Below are 17,067 nucleotides of genomic sequence, written 5' to 3'. Positions count from 1 at the left end.
AAACGTTTAGTTATAGCATTTGTTAAGAAGTAAGAACGGAACGTTTAGTTTAAGTTTTCGATCAGTTTGCAATTTATTTGATAAACATTGACCTAAATAATTAATTTTAAATGAAAAAGCAGTTAAAATATTTATAATATCTACTACAAATATACCTAATACACCTTTTAATAAATAAACGGGTCTATCAAAGACCCGTCTATCTATTTGTCTATGTATATCGTCGGGTCTATTTGAGCAAAAATAAAACGTCCGATAATCCTATCCTATTGGTTAACATTGTAAATGTTCTTATTTCAACCAATAACAAAACAGTAGGTAATTAAAAAATGATTTGAAGCATTTTGACTGGGGTATAGAGAGAGAACAAAATTCACGAAAAATCACACAAATGAAAAATTTTATAGGTATTTTCTGTTCAAAAAAATAGAATTAGTAAGAATTTATGTAATTCCAGTAAAATGTTGTTTTAGGACAGGTAAGATTTCTTCTTACATAAATGTTTTACGCTTATCAATTTCGTCAAAAGAATATTAATAGGTATTGCTGAAATTCAGCGCACATAATTTTGACTTATTTCGGCGGCTGTCACTTGTTTTACGTCTTATTGAATTTTTTATTGTTAAATGTGGTGTTTATAGTGCAAATAGTTTAATTTTAACACGGTTTTACACGCGGCTCCGACTGCAGAGATGTGTATGCGATGGATGTGATGCAACGGGATGATAAGGTGGACCTAAATTAGCGATTCCTTTAGTGTTGTGTTTTGCTTCTTTTGCACTTCTATCCTTCTCTTTGTAAATTACGGTAATTTTATAGTCTTCTTGGCCTCACTACTCACTGCAGCATTGACATAACCTAATCCTCAGCAGAATGCTCCACTACTTTACATAGCCACTAAACCATGACAAATCAGCTGTTTTACACAGCAGTTTTGAAATAAATTCCATATATATAACTTATAATTTTTGTTGATCTTTAATACTTCCATGTAAATAAATAGTGAATCAATAAGTGAAACATTCTGTATTGATACAATAGTATCAATTAAATACTACTAATATTAATACTATTGTAATTACAATAGTATCAATTAAATAATACTGCTCTTATGGCAACCACTTCCACACATCAGTTCCATCTTAGATGTATCGTCACTTAGTATTGATTAGTCTAGCCAGTGATAAGTTAAGTTTCAATAAAAATGATAAAAGCAAATTATAATGGAAATACAGCTGCCTTGTAACAGAGTGGAGATAAACAATAAATGGTGATGTGACCACTCTGATTAGTTTATTGATAGATTGATTCTTCTTCTTTCTTCTTGGGTTTCTTTTCCGAACTTAAACATAGCTGTCCGCTGTATGTTAATATTACACTTCTTCAGCAATCTGATTGGTAAAAGCATCTACGTCTCCTCTCTGCTCCAGTGGAGTCAAAGTCTAAATCTACCAGTAGCCACATCATTGATTTATCATATACAGTTAAATGCTAAAGATATAATTAACATTGCTAAGACACTTCAAATTTTTTTATACACCTAAGTGGAATGCAGTAGAAATCTGACTATCTAGCCAGACTAACATAGAAATCAAGTTTATCAGAATTAGGGTTACCATATTATGGTATCCAAATCGAGGACAATTGCCTTTAGAGATCTAATTCAACAAATTAAGAACAATTTGTCTCTTTTTGTATCTTATATGTTTGATGTAAATGGTCACCCAAAGTTATTTTACCACTTAAGCTTGAAATTCTTGAATTTTGAATTAGGTCTATAATTCTAAAGGTGTGAAATTGTCGGAACATCCTCCCTCATCTACCAAATGTTCTTTATGTAATGTAGTGTGCAGTATGACACCACTTTTTTTAAAGTAATATAAAACAAATGCTCTGCTAACTGTCTTTAGATCTTTTGTTTGCATCTAACACAACAATAGCAGCATAACTTAAGAGGGGTCTCTCCATCACTCGCTTCATACAAACGTAGTTCCAATTTCATTTGAATATTATGCAACCAAAGTCCATGAAGTTTTGCAGACATATTCTAGAAACTAATATATACGTCTGTGGTTTTCCAGATTTCTGTTAAAATATTTGGTTTCAAAGTTACATGGTCTTAAAAATTTACATACAAATCTTTGAGCCCCTGTAATTTTAAAACTGCATATTTTTGGAAAAATCTAAAACACCACAGGCACAGATATTAGTTTCTAGAATATGTCTGCAAAATTTCATGGACATATTCAAATGAAATTGGAACTACGATTGTATGAAGCGAGTGACGGAGAGAGCCCTGTTAACAATCTTAACAAATCATAAATCAGCCCCTCAGTTATGTGGTAATGATAAAAGGCTGTGTGACCTCAGATTGGTGGACACTCTCTCTGAATTGTTACATCAAAAATACCCCAGTAGCTAGTAATGATCATAATTCAAAAGTTTAATGTAACAGTGCTATAAAAATGAGGTTTCTACTGTATTATCATTGCACTGTTCAGCCCACATTCTTACGCTTGTTATATTTTTTGTTGCAGTTGTACCGTGCATGTTGTGTGTAAACCGTAGAAGTGGTATCGTTATTATTCATTGGCGTTGTCCATTGTAACGTACAGCTAACACAAACAGAACGTATTTCCTTCCCGTATGGCTGCGTATCTTAACCGCACTATATCCATGATGGCTGGCGACGGGCCCCACAACGTTGCGATGAACAATGGCACCGTCCGCGTGAACATGTCGAATGTGGACTCCCCGTTGCAGATATTTGTGAGGGCCAAGAAGAAGATTAACGACATATTTGTAGAAATTGATGATTATGTCAAGGATGCAGTCACTTTTATGCATGGTAAGTTTATATTTTTTTTATTCTATTATAATTATTTACAAGTTAGTCCTTGCCTGCCATTTCACCTGGTGATAAGTGATGACTGATGATGCAGTCTAAGGTGAAAGGGGGCTAAGTTGAAAGGGGCAGTTGAACAATATTTAGATAATTAAAAATCCCAAACTCATTGATTTTCCAGGATAAAAAGTCTCCAGATCTTTAACTATATCCATACAACAATCACAACGATACGTTGCTAAATGATAGAAAGAGAGATGGTTATTCAGTTACGAAATGCTGTGCAACCTAAAATGCACTTTATTTTATAGTAATAAGAGTCGCTATTTATTTAAACGTGTCTACAGACAGTATCCTGTGCCCTAACCCTTGATCTATATTAAAAAATATAAAAAATTGTAGATTTTTAGCACATAGCATGAAGTTAGAAACTCATCATGACTTGTGATGTAAGACTACCCAGTTAAAGTCAACCAAGATTGACTTTAGGGGTTTCTCATTTCCTACAAAAATCACTAAAATCCAGGGTTGGCAAAATCTATTTAAAAAAAAACCATTTTTGTTTAAAACAGTATTAAAATCGTGTTTAAACTCGTTTTCATTTGATTTGTTTTGATATGTTTCACACTACAAGAGTTGAAATAGTATTCTTATTCGAGACATGTTTGTGTGAAAGGATCTGAGAACCCATTACTATCCCAAAGAAACCCCATCACTGATAATTAATGAAAAAGGGGCACAACCCTCAATATTGAGGAATACGACACAGAGTGGGAACAGTTTAATCTTCATCTTTCCAGCTGTATCAGGGGATAACGGCATTGCATCAGCACAGGACGTGGCAAATGTCGAAGCTTACGTCAGCAAAGTGCAAGCCATACGGGAGGTGCTCAAACGGGATCACATGAAAGTGGCTTTCTTTGGCAGGCAAGTGAAGCTACTCATACTATTTTGGTTTGATTGGTTTTAAGTTGGTTTTAAGGTTTCATAGCTAAACAAGGAACTCTAATAATTTCGTCCTGTCTTCCTGTCTGTCTGTCACAGTCATTGTTACAACAACAATTACTAATATGACTACAGAACCCTTTTGCGTGTTCTGAAATGCACTTGACATTATTTGTGGTATTGCAGGACAAGTAACGGCAAAAGCACAGTCATCAACGCAATGTTGCACGACAAAATCTTGCCGAGTGGCATCGGGCACACCACCAACTGCTTCCTGCAGGTGGAGGGCTCCGACACCGACGAGGCCTTCATGAGGACAGAGGGCTCGGAGGAGAAGCTTAATGTTCAGGTAACCCCAAATCACATCAGCTATTTCACAGGGGACAACAGAATCTTCTTTGAATAGGCACCTTCTGGGCAGGAAGCTCCACCTTAGGCTGCATCATCTCCTGTTTGATGTGATTGCAGCCAAGCACAAGCTTATAGTTGGACAAAAAACCAGATGCTGTCAAAATTCAGCTTTTAAAAATTCCTGTGGGAACTCTTTGATTTTTGGGGATAAAAAGTATCTTATGTTTCGGGGTGCAAGCTCTCTCTGTACCAAATAGATAGTATCCACAACTTCTTCAGTGTGATTTAGGTTCTTAAGAATACACAGTGAGAACTGATTTTCTGTGACAAAAAATACCAGTTTCCCTGGGATACAAGCCACAAGGTATCTGTGTACCAAATTAAAACGGGTAACTAGTTAAACGAATGGACCATGAAAAGCTAGCCACTCACTTTCGCAAACAGACTCACTTTCGCATTTACAGTTGTGGACATATAATTAAGAACGATTATTTAAAGATGATAATTTTTTTAATAAACTAGTATAACTCAATGCAAGTATTATTTTTCATATCTCTTGGTATAACAAAACTTTTCAATACTATTAATGTATTCATTTATATACATTAATATTTAATAAATAAACAGATACATTTATTACATTAGATCGAAAGCTTGTGCTAATACTGACTGGCTGGTCACATAATTAAGAACGCTGAACTATTCATTTTTTTATTCAAGTTTAAATAGAGAACCTCAGTGGTTAAGTCTCTTTTCGTATAATTTTTGGCGCCATTTAATGCTGTAAAAGTATTAAACTTGATTAATTTATAAAAACAATGGGTACAAGTAAAACTTGTGATAAATCTACAAGTGAAGTCATAATAAAACTTTTTGTGAAGAATTAGTCGCATAAAAAGATAGCTGATCATTTCCAATGCTCGAAAACAATGGTTTTCATTGCTATGAAGCATTTTAACACGTATGAAACGACGTCAAAATATTCCGCGCGTACCTAAATTGTGAAAGAAATTTTGTTTTTAAAAAAGAATATCGTTCCAAAGTCTTTTCAAAGGATCTAGCGAGCTAAGAAAAGAATATTTTGGTGAAAAAAACCCTTCAGCGATCTCGTCACGCATTATCCAAAGTCGTTTGGTAGAAAAGAAGTTGTATGGAAGGAAAGCAAGGAAGGTACTCATGTTGAAACGTTGTCATAGGTAAGCCCGTCTTACATTTGTAAGGACGTATGAAAACCTGGACTGTCAGACAGTGAAAAAATGTTGTTTTTTCTGATGAAACAAAAATAAACAGAGTGTGTTCGGATGGAAAACGATACTTACGATCACCTCCGAATAAAGCATTCGACTCCAAGTACACAAAACTGACATTAAAGTATGATGAAGGAAACACGAAAATTTGGGGGTGCTTTTCTGGGACTTGTTAGACTGCATATCTAAGCATGGATCAATTCCAATACAAAATCATACTGGAAGAAACAATGTTACCGTATGCTGATGAAATGCTTTCAGATATTTGGATATTCCAGAACGACAATGATCCGAATTTCGAAGCAGACACCGTTAAGAAATTCTGCATGACACAGTCTGTTTCTGTCTTAGACTAGCCAGCTAACGTCCAGATCTAAATCCAATTGAAAATCTTTAGTGTGAAGCCAAGAAAAGGGTAATAAAACGACAGTGTGGCAATTTTAAGAGCATTACGACGTTTTGTTACAATAATAGAGCTCTATTTCTCTTGAAAAATGTCAAAAATTGATAGAGTTAATGCCTCGCCGGTGAAAGGCAGTAATTTAAAACTTTGGACATGCTACTAACTATCAATTTTAGTTTAAAAGGATTATTTTTTCATATTTATGTAATTTATTTAATCTAAGTTTCATCTTAATAATTCTCAAACCAGATAAACATTCGTTCTTAATTATTTGTCCAGCTACATTCGTGTTTGAATTCGTTACTATTGGAAGCAAATGAAATTTACTAAGAAATATTTGGCGATTTCATATCTCTTATTCCTAATCCAGTTTGCCGATTTATGTGGCTAAGTCAAAACATAATTGACTACTTGTAAGAAGGAACACAAAGCTACCTAAAACATGATATTTCTAAACAAAGACTCGAACTACAAATCGTTCTTAATTATATGACCACCACTGTATAATATTTTTTTGCTGTGCTATTTTTAAATTACTTCCCAGTATAATAAAGCTTTTATCTGTTGTACAGTCAGTAAGTCAGTTGGGGCACGCTCTATGCGCGTCCCGGCTTCAAGAATGCTCGTTAGTGCACGTGTACTGGCCGCGTGAACTATGTGCATTGTTACGAGACGACGTGGTGCTGGTGGACAGCCCCGGAGTGGACGTGACGCCCAACCTCGACGAGTGGATCGACAAGTACTGCCTCGACGCGGACGTGTTCGTGCTCGTCGCCAACGCGGAGTCCACGCTCATGGTGACGGTGAGTGATGCACTGACACCCGCGCACACCTGTCACACTCTACGCTGGCATAAGACGCCTTCTTCTTCGTCGTAACGCTCTTGGCAGAGCGGTCGTGGTCATCACGAAGCAATGTCTTTCAGAGCAGATTTGATATGCCTCACATTCGCCACTTCTCCCTGCTGGCCGACAGCCTGGTACACTCGTACAAGCGATTAAGGGACCGCCCACAGCAGACTTAATTTGGTCAGTCCATCGCATGGGCGACCTTCCTCGCCCTCTGGTGCCCTCCACCTTGCCCTTCACGACAAGACGCTCGATGGAGTTACTCTCACGCCGGAGACATGTCCAAAGAATTTCAATATGTGACTCTGTACCAATGCCGAAAGTAGTTGTTTAATGCCGATTTCTTAGAGTATAGAGACGTTGGTACGAAATTCGGTCCATGAGACTCCTAGCATCAGACTGTCAGTTTACAGACCCGTCCGATAGTTTGTTTCACGCTTAAGAAATAGAATGTATTATAGAAGCAAGCGTTATTTTGCGGAAGTCCATGATATACAAGGAACCAAATGGTTTGTCGGATTATAGCAAATTACGCCTTTGGTTTCTTGTATAAGAAATAGAATTCATACGTCTCGTATTCAGATAGGACTACTACATGATATCTTGCGGATCACGACAGTATTACTTTAGCAGTTTAAATGACCATTGTTATTTTTGTTCCAGGAGAAAAATTTCTTCCACAAAGTATCGACGAAAATATCGCAGCCTAACATTTTTATATTGAACAACCGATGGGACGCCTCCGCTTCGGAACCTGAGTACTTGGATCAGGTAAGAGACGCAATTTTTTTGTGGCTGGATTTTAACTTTTACTTTATCTGCAAACGATAGCCATTACTACAAATATTATTATTACCAATGTTATAAATGTGAAATAGTTATTTGTTTGTTGGTTTAACCTTCAACCATATCGTAATGGTTTGACGTAATTATTAGCGTTCTGTGTCTCCAGAGCAAAGAAGGAAACCTTATAAAATCATTTCGTTGTCTGTCTGTCTTTCTATCGTGTCTGTCAAGAGTAAAGTCTCGGGAATCAAAACCCATAGGGTTCTTCTCGTTGACCTAGATTCTAGGTCCTAGAATCATGAAATTTAGCAGGCACCAATGTCTTATAGCACAATAGAACTTGTGGTTAAAAATTACGAAAAACATAGGAAAGTGTAATTTTTGTACGATCATCGTACAAAAATTACACTTTCCTATGTTTTTCGTAATTTTTAACCTTGCGAATCCAACTCGCACTTGACCATTATTTTTTTTAAAATCAGATAAACAGCAATCTCACCTGGTGGTAAGTAATGATGCAGTCTAAGATGGAAGCGGGCTAACTTGGAAGGGGTATAGCAGTTTTCATTAAACCCATACTCCTTTGGTTTCTACTTTTTTTTGAATATTGATGATACTACGCAGGTCCGCAGCCAGCACGCGAACAGATGCGTCGACTTCTTGTCTCGGGAGCTACGCGTGTGCTCGCCCAAGGAGGCCGAGGAGCGCATCTTCTTCATCTCGGCCAAGGAGGCGCTGCTCACGCGCATGCGCGAGCGCGAGAAGCCTGTCTCTTGTAAGTAATCTTACAAGTAAAGTATCTTACAAGTAAAGTGTCTGTCTTGCTGTTGATTTCTTGCATGATTTGGAAAGCAGTTGGCAACACTGATTCATACAGCCAAACTTTCTTAACCGCTGCAGTGAACTTGCCCAGAAAAAACCAGCTTATGACTATTTTAAGGGTATTCCAACTATGACGTTGGTCTGACTTTCATGTGCCCTAGTACCAGTAGTATAACAAATGTTAAAAGAAAAAATATTTTTTTTAGCTCCCATCCTAGCTGATGGTCATCAAGTGCGTTACTTTGAGTTTGTGGACTTCGAGCGCAAGTTTGAGGAGTGCATCAGTCAATCCGCTGTGAGGACCAAATTCGCGCAACACTCTCGCCGCGGCAAGAACATAGCCGGCGACGTTATGGCCGCCTTGGAACTGGTAACATCCTTTATGGAAATCATTTTTAACCGACTTCGAAAAAAGGAGGAGGTTCTCAATTCGTCGGAATCTTTTTTTTTCTACCCGATTACTCTTAAGACGCCTGGACCGATTTGGAATTATTTTTTTTTGTTTGAAAGGGTATACTTTGCAGTTGATCCCATTTAAATTTGGTGAAGATCTGATCAATATCTTCGGAGATGGAGAACAGAACTCCTCAATGGATAACAGTAAATTGCTAGCGATCAGTGTAATAGCTTAGTAAACAGTAGGGTTTTAACTGGGCATAGCATATTATATATTTTGTAGTTCCAATACTTGAAGCCTGCATGAAATCTATATTAAAATTGTTTGGTTTTTAGGTGTACAGCAGCGCCAGTGACCAGAAATCTGCGAAGGTGGAGAAGCAAAGGATATTACAGGAGCAGCTGACGGCTGTGGAGGAGCAGCTGACCGCCATCACGCGCCAGATGAAGGACAAGATCGGCCGAATGGTGGAGAGCGTTGAACATAAGGTATCCATTACCCGCCACTTCCCATCACTCGGTTGTATTATGGGTTGAATCTCGAGTGAGCCCTCTGGCGCTTGCTCTTGGCGTATTTCCTGGGGACACCTTCTTCACTCCCTACATCTTATCTTATCTCTGACTTTCCCATAGCGCATTATTATGGGTTGAATCTCGAGTGAGCCCCCTGGTGCTTGCTCTTGGCGTATTTCCTGGGGACACCTTCTTCACTCCCTACATCTTATCTTATCTCTGACTTTCCCATAGCGCATTATTATGGGTTGAATCTCGAGTGAGCCCCCTGGTGCTTGCTCTTGGCGTATTTCCTGGGGACACCTTCTTCACTCCCTACATCTTATCTTATCTCTGACTTTCCCATAGCGCATTATTATGGGTTGAATCTCGAGTGAGCCCCCTGGTGCTTGCTCTTGGCGTATTTCCTGGGGACACCTTCTTCACTCCCTACATCTTATCTTATCTCTGACTTTCCCATAGCGCATTATTATGGGTTGAATCTCGAGTGAGCCCCCTGGTGCTTGCTCTTGGCGTATTTCCTGGGGACACCTTCTTCACTCCCTACATCTTATCTTATCTCTGACTTTCCCATAGCGCATTATTATGGGTTGAATCTCGAGTGAGCCCCCTGGTGCTTGCTCTTGGCGTATTTCCTGGGGACACCTTCTTCACTCCCTACATCTTATCTTATCTCTGACTTTCCCATAGCGCATTATTATGGGTTGAATCTCGAGTGAGCCCCCTGGTGCTTGCTCTTGGCGTATTTCCTGGGGACACCTTCTTCACTCCCTACATCTTATCTTATCTCTGACTTTCCCATAGCGCATTATTATGGGTTGAATCTCGAGTGAGCCCCCTGGTGCTTGCTCTTGGCGTATTTCCTGGGGACACCTTCTTCACTCCCAACAAATGATCTGTCTTTATCGCTTGTGTATGTACAGTAGCAGAAAGTTGCGAATGCGAGCAAAGAATTTTGCAGGAGCAGTTACTAGGATATCAGAGGAGCGACTGACCGCCACCACCCGTCAAATGAAGGACCAGATTGGCTGAATGGTGGAGCCTTATTGCTAAATCTTCAGATAATGAAATAAATTAATCACATCACACTATAATATTATAAAGGCGAAAGTTTGTATGTGTGTATGTGTGTGTGTGTGTGTGTGTTTGTTACTCCTTCACGCAAAAACTACTGGACGGATTTGGCTGAAATTCGGAATGGAGATAGATAATATCCTGGATTAGCACATAGGCTACATTTTATCCCGGAAAACCAAAGAGTTCCCACGGGATTTTGAAAAACCTAAATCTACGCGGACGAAGTCGCGGGTGTCAGCTAGTTTTCTAATAATTTTTTGGTAACTTGTTTTGCGACTATTGTATCTTTTACTAAGGGGTTAAAGCTTGTTTAAATGAACTTTTGTAATTGCTCATAAAGTTGGTAAAACAAAATTGTGTCTAAACCTCCTGACATTATCCTTATCCTCAGGTGTCCCTAACACTCAGCCAAGAGATCCGCAGACTGTCAGCACTAGTGGACGAATACGAAGCGCCGTTCCGCAACGACCGACAGGCCCTGGAGCAGTATAAACGAGCTTTGCATCGCCATGTCGAATCGGGCCTGGGCTCCAGACTCAAGAAACGACTGTCTTCAGACATCGGACACGAGATGGACGAGGCTCAAAAAGAAATGGCAGGTAGATATCTTTTTGTTTGTAAATGTCTCTAAGTATAGCTCATTTTCAGGAGATGCCAATTTCGGGCAATTTTTAAACATTGTGAACCAAGAACGGGACAAATTAAAACAAAAAAGAACCTGGCATTAATACTTCTGGGACATTGAAGTGTATTGCACGTAAGTACCACTTTTCCTGATACACTTTGAATTTTAAATGACCTACAGACCTTGGAGTGAACATTACATCTTTAAGTGATTGCGGGCCTGGGGTCCAGACTCATGAAATGACTGTGTTCAAAGATGGACACGAAATTGACGAAGCCAAAAAAGACATGGCAGGTATGTGCCTTAAAGGAGATGTTGGCCTTTGGGACTTTTCCGACGTTAAGACCAAAAGGTATTCTCGTTGAACAGAATAATGCTTGTAAGTATCACATTTTCTGATCTTAATTGGTTATGTTATGAAACTGGCGGCAGGCAGTATGGTACAAGTAAGTTTTACATCGTTACGTGGAAGCAGGCCTGGGCTTCCAGATTCAAGAAACGATTATCTTCAAACATCGTATGATATGAATGAGACTCGGAAGGAAATCCCTTGGGTAAATAATAGTAAAGGTATCCCTAGGTAAATACCGTAATGTTTATTAAAGTTTCAAAACATTTTCAAGAGATGCTGTTTTCCCCATTTATGATCAAATGATCATGATTTATGATTCCTCATTTAGGATCAAAATTGTGGTGTGTCCACGCAACCGTTATGGTTTGCAATTAGGGACTATGTAAACTGTTTGAATTATCTTAACAATGGCATGCACTGTATCTGGCACCAAATCCCTTTTTTGTGGCGACAAGGAATCCCAAATCGCGAGAGCTTTGATAGCAGGCTACGGTTTAGGTGCGGACTGAATTCCGAAAGGTCGGCGGAGTATTAGTTATGATTAACATGGCTAGTATTCTTTTTTTTTTAAATATCGATTTTGAAAGAAATCGTTTAATTAACGAAAAATTTTTAAAATGGCATCAACTTTTTTAAATTTTGAGAACGGCTCGCCCTTTAATGCTCACAAGGAATCCCAAAAATCACCTCACCTCGTACAATCGGCATTATGTTGCAGAGCGCATGTACAACATCCTGCCGCTGCACAAGCGCGCGGCCGCCGCCTCCTGCATCATGCCGCACCAGCAGCCGTTCGAGGTGCTGTACCGGCTCAACTGCGACAACCTCTGCGCGGACTTCACGGAGGACCTCACGTTCCGCTTCTCGTACGGCATCACGGCGCTCATCCAGCGCTTCCAGGGCCGCCACGCGAACAAGATCGCGCTCAAGAACCCGCCCACCGTCACACAGGTATCGCTCATGTCGGTCACACTCCCAACTGTAGCGATCGGCATTTATATTTGTTGAATTTTTTCACAGTGATTTCACAAATAATATTGAATGTAAAGTATTTTTTCAATTTTCGGACTTGCAATCGTTTGCTACGTAAATTTAAATAAATTTTTCTCTGAGATGCGAGTGTTCTCGCTCGCACACTCTTTAGCGTTTTAGCTCCGGTAAGAGACTCTCGATTGAAGTAAACCATTTTCTCAATCTCTCATTGGCCCTATGAGTGCGCGAGATAGCCGGATGCCAAATTTTTTTCTTAGAAGCAATTAAACCAGAATTTATTTCAGCTTTGGTATAACCTCACCATTTTACCACCGAACCGCAAGACGTCGGGCGAGTTTCCATCCTTATGTCGTCGACATTCCATCTACACGCACGAAACATTTTGCGTCTTCATTCCTCATACGCATGGCTAAGGTTTGGAATACTCTCCCGCGATCTGTGTTTCCTACCAATTACAATCCGGGTATCTTTAAAACAAGAGTGAATAGGCACCTTCTAGGTAAACGCGTCCCATCTTAGACCACATCATCACTTTCCATCAGGTGTGATTGTGGTCAAGCGCTTGCCTATAGTGAATAAAAAAAAAAAAACCTCATTTCCAGATACCTCCCAGCATGGGCCCCGCGGCGCCGTCTACGGAAGTATCGCGGCTGAGTAACGGCCCCTCGGCCATGGGCCCGCTCAGCGCCGAGGAGTGGGGCATGATTTCCAAATTCGCCTTAGGAGCTCTGACGTCACAGGGTACGATGGGAGGACTTCTGCTTTCGGGATTGGTGAGTATTAAAAAAAATGATATTTTTATTTATTTATTCAATTACACTTTTACTACAAGTACTTTTGAATCGTCAAATGCATCTAACAACAACAGCAACAACACTCTTACATTTTTTTGTAAGGGAGAACAGGGTATCCTTCGACATCCGAAATTGGGAACTCTTCAAAATGTGCGTCATCTCCTAAAGACGCTGTGATGGCAAGTACCATCTTTTGTGGGAGTGAAATAGGCTATCGCGCATTGTTTTCTGTCATCCTATTCCTATTGGAAATTCCTCTTTTTCACACCTCTTGAAAACTGGGATGGCGAGTAGTAACAGTGATCTATGGCGCATTATGCGGCCTCTCTTTGTTATGCGTTAACTTCTATACATCCATCTCTTGTTGAAAATAAATGGTTACTCTTTCTACATGTTGTTCCTATTGAAAATCTCTTTATCGCAGCTCCTGAAGACGGTAGGGTGGCGAGTAGTGGCGGTGACGGGGCTGGTGTACGGCGCGCTGTACGCGTACGAGAGGCTGACGTGGACGGCCAAGGCGCAGGAGCGAGTGTTCAAGCGGCAGTACGTGGCGCATGCGGGCCGCAAGCTGCGTCTTATCGTCGACCTCACGTCTGCCAACTGTAGCCATCAAGTGCAGCAGTAAGTTGTGCTCTTAATTTTTCACTCAGCTTTTACTAGATACTCCTCCTTTGTAGTCTTATTCCTCATTGCTGAGAGTCCCCCCTTTCCATTTATCCTATAATGGCAGGAGGTCAATGAGGAGGAGTTCAGTATAATGTAGTGGGTTCCCACATCGTTCCCGCATACTCACTAAGAGGACAAGATTTCGTCTTAGGTTAATTTACAGTTATCAGATGTTTGTGATAATAACTGGAACCGACGGCCTAACTTGCTCTCCTAGGCATGGAGGAAACGATAAGGTCAAATTTGGACCTCCCAAGTTGGTAACTGGATGGGTGACTACGCAGACTACTCTAAGCGAAAAAATTACTTTGGCAAAAGAAGGTCTTTGTATCAGCAGTAGGATATTATTACACTGTCAGATTTTACATGTACTCCGCCTAAGTGAATCGTTTTATTTACAGAGAACTGTCGACAATGTTCGCGCGCCTCTGTCGACTGGTAGATGAAGCGACGACAGAGATGGATATAGAACTAACAGAAGTCAGAGAAGCTATCAAAATGCTGGATGAAGCCTCGACGTCAGCCAAGAAGCTGCGCAACAAGGCCAACTACCTCAGCCATGAGCTGGAACTGTTCGACGACGCCTTCCTCAAGCATTAGAGCTGGAGTATCGGTGAGTGGAGCATTGGCATTACACAGGAAAACCCTCAAGATGCTGAGGAGGTCTTGATGTCGGCCTAGCTGATGCACAACACCCTAAAATCTCTTATAGATTTTCTAAAAATGAAAAGTGCTATACCCCAGTGGGTTATATCCACTTTTCGATTTCACTTCAGGTGGGTTACCCAGATTACATTTTGGGTTGGTTTTTTTTTCTCTCTCTCTCGTCTGGCTTTACACTGATCAGACAATGTCAAGTTTGTAGTTATTTACAAGTTAGGGAAACTATGTTTATAAGTATGGATTCCGTCTGTGCCGGCGCCCGCCGACATACACGCGGCGCCCCTTTAGAGCGCTTCCCAGTCAGTTCCACCACCAATAAACACCAGCAGAACACAAAAACCGGCCACTTCTCACAAAAAAACACTCCAAAAAAGCACCGCATGCGCGCCAGCAAACGCCACCACAGACGAAGTCCAAAAATATGTGCGTACGTTTAAACGCGGTTTTGTTTACAGTGAACACAAGCTGGAAGGCTCGACCTGACGCGAGCCTCGGGATGCATTTGACGTTTGAACAAGCCGGTGCCGCGCAGATGATTACTGTTAGCTTGCTCTGGTGACGTAGTGTTACTTGTATACTTGGGTGACAGGTCTCGACTGCAGCGAGTATCGAAATAAGTGTAACTGTATGTATGTATGTATGTTTCCCTTCCACTTTTAATATGGGTACCTTCAAGTCAAGAGTGATACGCAACGTCTAGGCAAGCGTGCTCCATCTTTGGCTGCATCATAACTTGCTAGCAGGTCTGATTGCAACCAAGCGCTAGTCTGTAAATTAAAAAAAAAATGTATACACTTTATTGGACCACAAGACACAAATGACAGGTTAAAAAAAGAAAACCAAGCGTAACTGTGTGCTCTCTTAGGTACAAAATCTGCTTATAGTCTGTCGACTGAACACAGATCACTCACGAAAAAAAAAACCTGTGTGCTCTGTGTTGCCAATTCGCTTTGAAGATAAATTCAATGGATTTTATCCCCCTTGCTTGGAAATTGGTCCATTATTAAAAAAAAAACCGTCAACTGCGAGGCGGATTCACACGCGAAGGGTTCCGTACCATTGTACAAACTTTTTTTTTAATTGACATGACATTGACATTGACAATAAAAATATACATTGTGTGAAAATTTCAACTCTATCTATTATGGTTCATGAGATAAAGCCTGCTGACAGACAGACGGGTGGACAGCGCAAGCTTAACAATAGGGTCCCGTTGGAACACTTCAGGTAAGGGACCCTATAAAAACAATTTGGGGGCCCTTCGGGAGTTTGCGGGTAGTTTCAAAAAAAAAGAAACGCTACAGTCGAGACTTTGATGTTCTGTTGGATGCATGACTTATTTATTATTGAGAGCTGTTGTATTTGTTTATACTAATTCCGTGGCAGGTGGTCTGGTTATCCTATTCAAATGTCCTTATTTATAAACGTAGAAGGCACAGTAATGCCAAAATTATCTTTATTGCTATGGGCATTAAGTTCGAATTAAGTCGCGCTACAGAAGTTGAAACGTAATATTCGTTTTACGGTCGAAATTAATAATATAATCAATCTATCCGTAATCTGTCGATAAGACACTTAGGTTGCTATGTAAACCTACAACAGATAACAATAAAATTGATTAATTACTAGCTTGCTCGAGACTTCTATGTGAACTACGTAAATTTTAAACCCCTATTTTACCCCCTTTGGGCTTTAATTTACAAGAATCCTCTCTTAGCCAATGTCTATATCTACATCATATTACAGCACGGTTACACCTGTAAGTTTTACTCGCGTAAGTAAATTACGTAATCAATTGACAACTTTACTGTGGTAAATGAGACTTTTTTTTTTCTTTAAATCTGGCTTTACTCTGATTAGCCAATGTCAAGTTTGTGATATTTTCAAGTTATTGAATTTATACAAGTATGGACTCTGTCTGCGCCGGCGCCCGCCGACATACGCGCGGCGCCCCTTTAGAGCGCTTCCCAGTCAGTTCCACCACCTAAAAACACCAACTAACACAAAAACCAGCCACTCTTAACAAAAAAAAACACTCCAAACAAGCACAGCACGCGCGCCAGCAAACGCCATCACAGACGAAGTCTAAATGAGACTTATAAGAATCTTTACGTTAGTAAAGTCGTAAGTTAATCATGTAAGCTACTTACGTGAATAAAACTTACAGGTGTGATTGCGGCCCTAAGCTATCTGCATGTCACAGCCCGATCAGTTCAGTTGATCTGTGCGTCGATAGATCAGTGTGTCAGTCCTTTTCCTTTTATATATTTATTAGGTTAGTTATCGATTTCGGCCGTAAATGTCTAAGCTGCGATTCGGAAGGCGAATTGAGGACAAATGTCAGGCAAATCGACCATCGGCCATTTGGTTTCTGGTTGGGCGTGTACCATGTTTGTAAGTTATTTAAATCACCTGCCAGCACCATTGGGTAGTGACAATGGCGTCTTCGCATACTCGCAGGAACAAATACCCACTTGATGCAAAACATACTTATCGCCATCCCACTTCGACTACCGAGCTAGAGCGCGGGTCCGACCTCTCGCTCTAATTTGTTAGCCAAAGTGGGGTAGCTCTGAGTGGGTATTTGCTTCAAGTACTTATTGGAATAACTCTCCATTACTTCTAATTTATGGCTATGGCAATCATTAATATTGTGATTCATGAAGTGACGTGGTCGCGTTCGTCCTGAACAGAGATTTGATCCCCTAACTTGAGGTGACGCCTCATATTTAGTACAGTCC

General features: G+C 40.1%; 1 protein-coding gene across 5 annotated transcripts; it reads left to right on the top strand.

The window, feature by feature from the left end:
- Positions 1-320: 320 nt before the first annotated feature.
- Positions 321-15,275, top strand: LOC123881032 (transmembrane GTPase Marf). 5 transcript variants are annotated; one of them, XM_045929556.1, is made up of 16 exons: positions 322-478; positions 691-730; positions 2,538-2,848; positions 3,646-3,772; positions 3,977-4,139; positions 6,364-6,594; positions 7,303-7,410; positions 8,050-8,200; positions 8,454-8,617; positions 8,980-9,132; positions 10,625-10,832; positions 11,929-12,161; positions 12,806-12,976; positions 13,422-13,618; positions 14,065-14,276; positions 14,782-15,275. In XM_045929556.1, exons 3-15 carry the CDS (start codon positions 2,647-2,649, stop codon positions 14,261-14,263), a joined length of 2,307 nt encoding a protein of 768 aa, XP_045785512.1. In that variant the 5' UTR covers positions 322-478; positions 691-730; positions 2,538-2,646; the 3' UTR covers positions 14,264-14,276; positions 14,782-15,275. The 5 variants fall into 5 exon arrangements, with proteins under 5 accessions (XP_045785514.1, XP_045785512.1, XP_045785513.1 ...); XM_045929557.1 differs by having other exon boundaries at positions 691-807; XM_045929558.1 differs by lacking the exon at positions 691-730 and having other exon boundaries at positions 321-478; positions 3,655-3,772.
- Positions 15,276-17,067: the final 1,792 nt, after the last annotated feature.

The sequence above is a fragment of the Maniola jurtina genome, chromosome 3 (genome assembly GCF_905333055.1).
Source record: "Maniola jurtina chromosome 3, ilManJurt1.1, whole genome shotgun sequence".
NCBI classification, from domain to species: domain Eukaryota; kingdom Metazoa; phylum Arthropoda; class Insecta; order Lepidoptera; family Nymphalidae; genus Maniola; species Maniola jurtina.
This window is presented reverse-complemented; position numbering and strand designations above follow the sequence as displayed.